Below are 9862 nucleotides of genomic sequence, written 5' to 3'. Positions count from 1 at the left end.
TTGATATACTCAAACATTAGCTAGCATGTGTCATCACAAACACACTGACAGCTGAATGATGGGAATGGTGAATAATGAGTGTGGAATGCTTACAGGAGGGCTGATGCAGCAGCAGACAGGATGCAGTCAGCAGAGAGACGCCACACCAATGTTTCAAACTACACAACACATTACGTCCACCTCAATACAGCCATTCAACACATGCATACACGCACACACACACACACACACCCTGCCTCACTACTGCTCCAGCCCCAGAGACAGAGATGTAAATCGAAATAGTTAGAATTAAGAGTTTGATTTCTATTAGAATGAACACTGATATGGAAAACCAAATATTAGTGTTGTACAAAACAAATTGTGTTGTTTTTAACCCAGCATTATTTTAGAGTGTATTCTTTCCCATACTTTCATTATTTCTTCCTTTCATGTTAATTCCTGACCTCCTCTGGACAATCTTGAAACTTTGTATTACAGCACTTCTCATGTTACCGACATTTTTAAACAGTTTAAACACACTGACAGTGTGTCCTCGCTCTAATGAAACACACCTGAACCAGAACCAGCTAATCAATGCCTTCAGGATTACTAGAAAACTACAGGCAGGTGCGTTTTATCAGGGTGGGAGAGCTAAACTATGCAGGCGCTCCAGGACGGAGTTTGCCCACTCCTGATATAGAACATATACTTCTTTTATATTAGTGTCGATATAAATTCTTCTTCAAATGTAGTACTTTGACAGTGATTTTGCAAGTTTTAAGAAAAAAATGATGATGAAGAAGACAACTATTATGGCAACAGCAATAGTGTCTGCAAATATTGGTAATTAATTTCACAACGTGTGAAATCAAGCAAGTGTAGCTAGTATTTGCATTCACATTCCTACAGTGTGATTTTTTTCACACCGAAAGCTGCTTATACAGTAACACATGTATAAAAGCACTCTGAAATGGCTGGTTGTACCTGTCAACCAAACCCAAAAAAAAAAGCAGCTCTGGTTTGAACATTCAGGAGCTCAAGTAAAATTACTAAATAAAAAAAACATTTATGGATGATAAATAGACTTAGATATTTTACAAAACTTGAAGTATTACTGTTGATAAAAATGTTCCTGTTATGTAAAATGCTTTAAATTGCCATATTACTGTCACAGACACGTCAGGTTTCAACATCACCCAATCACAACGCACGCCATCTCCAGAGTACTGCTCACCGCCACCTGCACCTCATCACCTCACTCATCAACAGCACCATAAAGAGCACACACACAGCACTCCATGTCCGGTCTCGTTCGCATATACTTCCTGTTATGCTTACCTCAAGGACTCCTCTTCGTATACTCACCGTCTCCTTCCCTCTGTGTGCCTCATCTGCTGTGTGGGTGTGTTCCAGTCAGATCCAAGTAATTCCAGCGATCTCCAAGCTCCAATGTACCTGCAACGGTACCTGCAGCTCTACCTGTAACGGAAAGGACAGTAACTATTCCTCATACTACCAGTCTAACATCATCTGCATCCAGTTTACTCACCTGTCTGATATCTCATGCTCTACTGTGGTCAATAAACAACCAATACCTGTTTACATCTGTGTCTGCCTCCTGTGTACCAGAACAGAAGACCGGACCAACACCGCAGACCCAGTATGAGCCAGCCGGATCCTTTTCAAGACCTGGTGGATGCGCTTCGGCGAACTCTCACCACCAATCCAACACCGCCATCTCCAGTCACTGTTCCTTCACCTGCACCAGCGAACACCACCACCAACGCCATTAGTTCACTTCACTACCGCCGTACGCCAGTCCCATGGCCAAACCGGCACCCTACTCAGGATCGGCAGAGGATTGCAGCAGATTCCTACTGCAATGCACACTGGTCCTGGAGATGCAGCCGCACCTGTACCCGAGTGAGTCATCCAAGATTGCATTCATCATTTCTCAGCTCAGCGGCAAAGCATTGACGTGGGCCGATTCCATCTGGACCCAGCGGGGCGCTGTAACCCAATCCTACTCTGCGTTTATTTCCCACTTCCAGGAGATGTTCAGGAAACCGATCAGAGATTCGTCTGCTGGTGAGAAACTCTATAATTTGAAACAAGGATCAATGTCTATTTACGACTATGCTTTGCACTTCAGAACGCTTGCAGCATGCATCTCGCTGCATGCGAGGACTCCATCAGCCTGCATCCAAGAGCACCAGGACCAGTCACTTCCCAACATGCACCTCTGCCGATCCGAACCTGTCAGCACTCCAGAACCAGCCCAAGAGCCCATGGATGTTGAAAACTGACGTCTATCTTCAAAAGAGCGCCGCCGTCGGCTGATCCTGAATCTCTGTCTGTACTGTGGAGGCCCTGGGCATGTGATTGCAGCATGCCCCACATGACCACCTCGACCCATGGTGAGTGCCATCATTCCTGCTTCTCATAAAATGAAACCACTCACCACTGTCGTCAATCTTACTGCCGCTACTGTCTCCCTTTCAGTGGTCGCGCTCCTCGATTCAGGGTCAGCCGGCAACCTCGTCCTCGGCGCCCTCTGCCGGCAGCTATGTCTCAAGACCCCTCCGTCTCCGACGATCTACAAGATCAACTCAATAACTGGAAAACCCCTGAGTCGTAAGCGCGTCCGCACCATGGCAAGACCTGTAACACTCCAAGTTGGTTTACTACATCAAGAGAAAATACATCTGCTGGTTCTGGAGGATTCCACCGCTGACGTGGTTCTAGGGCGCCCCTGGTTGGAGCAGCAAAACCCAACCATCAAGTCAAGTCAAGTCAAATTTATTTATATAGCGCTTTTACAATTGGTAATTGTTTCAAAGCAGCTTTACATATTAGAAGCACAGAAAAAAAGGGAAGTGGTTAAAAATAAGCAGTACAAACAAGCGTGGTAATATGTAACATATACAAGATGGTGCTACATTAAGCCAATGTCGGCTGACTTCCAGGGGTGGAAAAAAACCCCTAGGAGAAAAACCCAGCGTGCTAGCACTGGGAAAAAAGTCCTAGGAGGGAAAAAAAACCCTTGGAAGATATATATAATATATGTAAATGGATATGGAGATCAAAATCTGAATTATACATTTTTATTATAGAGATTAAAAATAGATTATATATAAATATATGTAAGCGGATACGGGGATTAAAAATCTGAATTATAGATGCAGCTAGAACTGGATCTGTAGGCCCATTGTCTCCTGGGCTACGTTGTAGTCAGGTCCAGACACAGGTTCTCCATCTGATCTGGATACGGCCTGGATCCAGCACCCAGCAAACCTCAGGATAAGCAGACAGACAGATATTAGCGTAGATGCCATTCTTATTCTGATGTACAGGTATATCTAGTGTTATAGGAAATGTTCTCGGTTCCGGCTGACCTAATTATTGCAGCGGATCCTTTAACGGATTTGAAAAATGTTAATGTATTGATGATGTGTTATGTGTATGCAAGAGCAAAGAGATGTGTTTTTAGTCTAGATTTAAACTGACAGAGTGTGTCTGCTTCCCGAACAATGCTAGGAAGATTGTTCCAGAGTTTAGGTGCTAAATAGGAAAAGGATCTGCCGCCTTCAGTTGATTTTGATATTCTGGGTATTATCAACTGGCCTGAATTCTGAGATCGCAATAAACGTGAAGGACTATAATGTATTAAGAGCTCACTTAGGTACTGGGGAGCTAAACCATTTAGAGCTTTATAAGTAAGTAGCAAGATTTTAAAATCTATACGATGTTTAATAGGGAGCCAATGTAATGTTGACAGAACTGGGCTAATTTCTTGTTCCATCATCTCCTCCGCCTGATCTCCTTCTGTCTGCGCCACTTCCATTGAGAGTCTAGTTGAACAATGCTCCATCGACTTCCCCAAGTGTTACGCCCCCTCAGCGATGTCTTCTGCCCGCAACGGGCTTCCAAGATATACCCACTTTCCATCCCAGAGGAGAAGGCCAAGGAGGATTACATCAAGGAAGCCCTCGCCCAAGGTTACATCAGGCCGTCTACTTCCCCTGCTGCTTCCAGCTTCTTCTTCATGGCTAAAAAGGACGGAGGCTTGCGGCCATGTATCGACTATCGCTCACTCAACAAGTGAGCGACAGTAAAATTCAGATATCCCCTTCCTCTCGTCCCAGCGGCCCTGGAACATCTCCGTGGTGCCACTGTGTTTACGAAGCTGGACCTCCGCAGCACGTATAACCTCATCCGGATACGTGAGGGGGACGAGTGGAAGACCGCCTTCATCACCCCTACTGGCCACTACGAATACCTAATGATGCCGTATGGCCTGGTCAACGCCCCCTCCGTATTCCAGGACTTCATACATGAGGTGCTCCGGGAGTTTCTCCATTGCTTCGTCCTAGTGTACATCGACGACATACTCATATACTCCCGGAGCCAGGCCGAACATCGCCAACACGTTGCGGAGGTCCTCACCTGTCTTCGGCAATTCAACCTGTTCCTCAAGGCAGAGAAGTGCTCCTTCCATCAACCTTCCGTCTCATTCCTTGGGTACAACACAGACCACAGTGGCATCCGGATGGACGAGAGGAAGGTGGAATCCATCACCAACTGGCCAGAACCCACTACCATCAAAGAGTTACAACGCTTCCTCGGATTCTCCAACTTCTACAGACGGTTCATCAAAGGTTACAGTTCCATCACCCATCCACTTACCAGCCTGCTCCGTGATAAGCCCAAGTCTCTGTCCTGGAACTCGGCAGCCACCAACGCATTCAACCATCTTAAAGAAGCCTTCACCACCGCTCCCTTGCTCGTCCATCCCGATCCAGAGAAACAGTTCATCGTTGAAGTGGATGCCTCGACCACTGGAGTGGGAGCGGTGTTGTCGCAGCAGCAGGGGACGCCAAGTAGACTCCATCCATGCGCCTTCTCCCGCAAGCTCAGCCCAGCGGAAGTCAACTACTCCATTGGTGACAGGGAACTTCTTGCTGTTAAGCTTGCCTTGGAAGAGTGGAGGCATTGGCTGGAGGGAGCCAAACATGCGTTCCTGGTGCTAACAGATCACAAAAACCTCGAATATATTCGGTCAGCGAAAAGACTAAACCCAAGACAAGCTCGCTGGGCCATGTTCTTCTCCCGATTCAATTATACCATCTCCTACCGTCCAGGTACCAAAAATGTCAAAGCTGACGCTCTCTCTCGTTTCCATGCCCCTGAGGAAAAGACCGAAGAACCTGAACCTATTATTCCGAGTTCTCTCATCGTGAGTCCTATTACCTAGTCAGAGGAAACCATTCCCTCCTCCAATGCCTCCACGAACCCTCCCCCCGGGCTGTCCACCCGGCTTGCTATATATCACTCGGACACGACACACTCCAACCATTCACTCAGCTCACACGTCACTTGGCACTAGTCACCCGGGGGTCAATGAAACCCTCTCGTTGCTTAAAGAACACTTCTGGTGGCCAGGGATGGCTTCTGATGTCAGAAGGTACGTGCAGGGCTGTCGGGAGTGCGCCATCTCCAAAAGTCCTCGTCATCTGCCAGCTGGGAAACTCCTTCCGCTGCCCGTTCCAGATCGACCATGGTCACACCTAGGAGTGGATTTCATCACTGATCTCCCTGTCTCAGAAGGAAATACCACCATCTTAGTCATTGTGGACCATTTCTCAAAGTCTTGTGTCTAATTCTGCTCCCAGGATTACCCACTGCCATGGAGACCGCCGAAATACTCTTCAACCACGTGTTCAGGTATTTCGGAATACCAGAAGACATAGTCTCTGACAGAGGACCTCAGTTCATATCCAGAGTGTGGAGATCGTTTCACTCCCTCCTAGGTGTGGCCGTCAGCCTGACTTCCGGATACCATCCACAGTCGAACGGGCAGACGGAAAGGAAGGTGCAGGAGATTGGCCACTTCCTCCGTACCTTCTGTCATGACCACCAGGACTCTTGGAACCAGTTCCTGGGTTGGGCCGAGTACGCCCAAAACTCTCTCCGGCAGTCGACTACAGGACTCACACCATTCCAGTGCGTACTCGGCTACCAGCCCCCACTGTTCCCCTGGACCGGGGAACCCTCCAACGTTCCGGCAGTGGATTACTGGTTCCGAGAGAGCGAGAGGGTCTGGGACTCAGCACACCATCAGCTGCTACGAGCCCTGCACAGACGCAGGATGATGGCCGACCTTCAACGCTCCAACACTCCTGTCTTCCAACCTGGTCAGATGGTTTGGCTGTCCACCCGGGATATCAGACTGCATCTGCCCTGCAGAAAGCTGAGTCCTAGGTTCATTGGCCCATTCCCCATCGTCAAGCAGGTCAACCCAGTCACCTACCAACTCCAACTGCCCCAAGGATATCGTATTCACCCCACTTTCCACGTGTCACTGCTTAAAGCTCACCATCCTTCTGTTCTTCCCACAGGACCTGACGTGGCTCCCGCCGAACCCCCCCTTCCACTCATCCTGGAGGACGGAGCTGCGTATGAGGTTCATGAGATCTTGGACTCTCGGCGTTGTGGTGGTCAGTTGGAATATTTAGTGGACTGGGAAGGAAACGACATCCTGGATCCCAGCTTACTCCAGACTTTCTACGACAGTCACCCTGATAAACCGGCACCGCGGAGAAGACGACGGAGCGGGCCGTGGAGGAGGGGGTACTGTCACAGACACGCCAGGTTTCAACATCACCCAATCACAACGCATGCCATCTCCAGAGTACTGCTCACCGCCACCTGCACCTCATCACCACACTCATCAACAGCACCATAAAGAGCACACACACAACACTCCATGTCCGGTCTCGTTCGCATATACTTCCTGTAATGCTTACCTCAAGGACTCCTCTTCGTATACTCACCTGTCTCCAGCGTGTCTCCTTCCCTCTGTGTGCCTAGTCTGCTGTGTGGGTGTGTTCCAGTCAGCTCCAAGTAATTCCAGCGATCTCCAAGCTCCAACGTATCTCTACCTGCAACGGAAAGGACAGTAACTATTCCTCATACTACCAGTCTAACATCATCTGCATCCAGTTTACTCACCTGTCTGATATCTCATGCTCTACTGTGGTCAATAAACATAAATACCTGTTTACATCTGTGTCTGTCTCCTGTGTACCGTAACAATTACCTGAATTTACTGAAATTTGCTGAATTTATTGAAACAGTTATGAACTAAAATCACTGAAAATGGCCTGGATATTATATTGACAACCACAACACAATTTTTAATGTATTATTTATTTCTAAACAGACGTAATAACACTGTTACAGCTATGTTTATTATTCAGAAAAGCCCATAAAATAGTACCACAAATGTAAAGTAAGATTTACCATAAACTGACATCTCAACTGTATGGTAGAGTTTTATATCTTTTAGATAAAAACATACATTTTAACAAAAAACTGCTTGAGGTCATTTTTTTATATGTTCAATAAGAATTTTAAGAAAAATATTTTTTTTTTCATTGGCTCCATCTAGGGGTGAAAGTTAAAGGGTTAAATATAAGCGTATGGTTTCAAGTGACAATGAATAAGCCTGAATGAAAGTCTTTAATGTCAAAATACTTTCAATTCAAAAGTAGCTAGATTTGATTAAACAGACAGTGATTTTATGAGTCATTCATGCAGAAAGTGTTTATAAACGTTTTCTTGTTAGTTGCAAGAGCTAGAGATCTTCAGAAGTTGAATGAAGAGTTAGTTTAGGACATGATCATAAGTGTTGTTTTCATGTTGACTAGTGATTTCATGTCTTGAATATGGTTGTATGGCTGGTGTGAAATGTAACAAGCGTTCTACAGCCCATTCTGCACTGACTGAGGAGTGACGCTCGGCCTCCACAAGATTAACGGATCACAAGCCTCACCAATGTGCCAAAGCAGACTAGCTGAGCTCAACTCTCTCCTCTGTCTCTCTTCCTTCATTCCTTCTTTCTTGCTATAGGCAAATTCTGGAGCTAAAACAAATAAATGAGTACAACATCAGTCCTTTGAGTGTTTAACAGTAAATCACTATCACACACTTTCACTAACAAACACTGATGCAGCGACAGAGTGTGTGTCCAGTTAACAGAATAAACACTGGCATTTGTGGCCTCCTGCAAAGAAAAATGTGGTCAGTTTCATTTCAGCCAATGGAACAGCAGCAGCTCAGCTGGGGTCAAATTCTTCCCGTAATCTTCTGAAACTGGCTGGATACTGCTATTCTTTCCCAAACATGGAATTCATAAGAGTTACAGTATGACAAGAGCCTGAAACACCAGTGTCAATCAGCTATCAATACAACTGAACAAGTTTTACTGTTATAGTATTACAGTGATGTGTGTTTGAATTGCCTGATAACACGTATTGCATTACATGCAGTTTTACTCAAATTATTACTGTAGGTAAAAAGTATGAATTAGCATTTAATTTAGAATATCTACAGTTGTGCTCAAAATTATTCATACCCTTTGCAAATATGACCAAAGAAGGCCATGAAAATAAATTTGCATTGTTAATCCTTTTAATTTTTGTTTTAAAAATGTACAAAAATCCAACCGTTTATTGGTGAATAAGAATTTTACATTGAAGGGGGTCTCATGATAACAGATAACAGCTCTAAGTCTTCTTCTATAATGCCGGATGAGTTTGGAGAACACTTGAGAAGAGATCAGAGATCATTCCTTCATGAATCTAAAATTCAAAAATGTGTCAAACCAAACCAAGCTTCTGCCATGGCCGTCCCAGTCACCTGACCTGAACCCTAAAGAAAATGAGTGGAGTGAACTGAAGAGAAGAAGCACCAGCATGGAGCTGGGAATCTGAAGGATCTGGAGAGATTCTGTATGGAGGAATGGTCTCTGATCTCTGGTCAGGTGTTCTCCAAACTCATCAGGCAATATAGGTGTATACTCAGAGCTGTTATCTTGGCAAAAGGAGTTTGCAATAAGTATTGAATAAAAAGGTATGATTAATCGTGAGCAATGTGTATTAGAGAAAAACATTTATTTCATAATGAGACACCCCCCCCTCCCCCCTCACCAATAAACGGTTGGATTTGTGTAAATTTTTTAAATAAAAGATTAAAAGGATTAACAATACAGATTTATTTTCACTGCCTTCTTTGGTCATATTTACAAAGGGTATGAATAATTTTGAACACAACTGTATATAGTACTCAAAAAAAAGCATGCACTTTTACAGTAAATTTAGTTTAAAATGTTTTTGGTAGTCACTACTTACTATAATAAAAAAAAAAAACAATTATTCTGTAGCACTTTATTCTAAAGTCCTGTTGAACATACTATGTACTTATGGTAGTAATGACGCTAACTAGCTAATAACTAGATACTAACCCTGAACCTTAACTTACCCATGTAGTTACCTTACATGTGAAAGCGCACATACTGTAAAATAAAGAGCAACCAATTATTAACCCTAACCCTACAGTAAATACTTGCTGCAAATTCATATTTCTCATTGATTAATTGTGTAATTACACTGTAACAAAGACACCTTAAAATAGTGTAATCATGTTTTTGCAAGTAAAAAAATTAGTGACCTTGCAACTTAAAGAAGTCCCTGTGTGATGCACCATTAGGGCCCGAGCACCGATGGTGTGAGGACCCCACTGTAATCGCTCAGTCAATTATTCTTCTTTTCCGAAATTAAACACATTTTTGAGGGCCTAAACATGCTCAAACTCATTAAACTTTGCACATTCGTCAGAAGTGGTGAAAATTTACCAAATCAAAAAAATGCCAAAGAAGTGCTGCACGGGGTGTGAGTTCCATCTCGGTGCTCTTTGGATGCAAGGGATAATTCAACTTGTAAAGTTATGGATAATCCAAGGCACTCCACGGCAAGTGCCTTGGATTGTCCATAAATTTACGAAGTGAAAACGTGTGTTATGTCTGTTATGGGTTGCAGAATTA

At 44.5% G+C, this 9862-nt stretch overlaps 1 protein-coding gene across 4 annotated transcripts in view; it reads right to left on the bottom strand.

Annotated features, from left to right (window-relative positions):
* Nucleotides 1–9862, bottom strand: part of LOC137002680 (cadherin-2-like) — a 74370-nt gene that overhangs the window by 44943 nt on the left and 19565 nt on the right. For 3 of the 4 annotated variants that reach the window (XR_010891904.1, XM_067362493.1, XM_067362495.1), the window contains exon 3: nt 7814–7903. The exons of the other annotated variant lie outside the window; for it this stretch is intronic. Coding sequence is in view for 2 of the 3 variants with exons in the window: in XM_067362493.1 (XP_067218594.1) it covers nt 7814–7903 (90 nt within the window). In the remaining variant the exon portion in view is untranslated. The remainder of the gene's footprint in view (nt 1–7813; nt 7904–9862) is intronic. 4 annotated transcript variants of the gene reach the window in all.

This window comes from Chanodichthys erythropterus, chromosome 16 (genome assembly GCF_024489055.1).
Source record: "Chanodichthys erythropterus isolate Z2021 chromosome 16, ASM2448905v1, whole genome shotgun sequence".
Taxonomy (NCBI): domain Eukaryota; kingdom Metazoa; phylum Chordata; class Actinopteri; order Cypriniformes; family Xenocyprididae; genus Chanodichthys; species Chanodichthys erythropterus.
The sequence above is the reverse complement of the archived record's forward strand: the minus strand, read 5'-3'. Positions and strand labels throughout refer to the sequence as shown.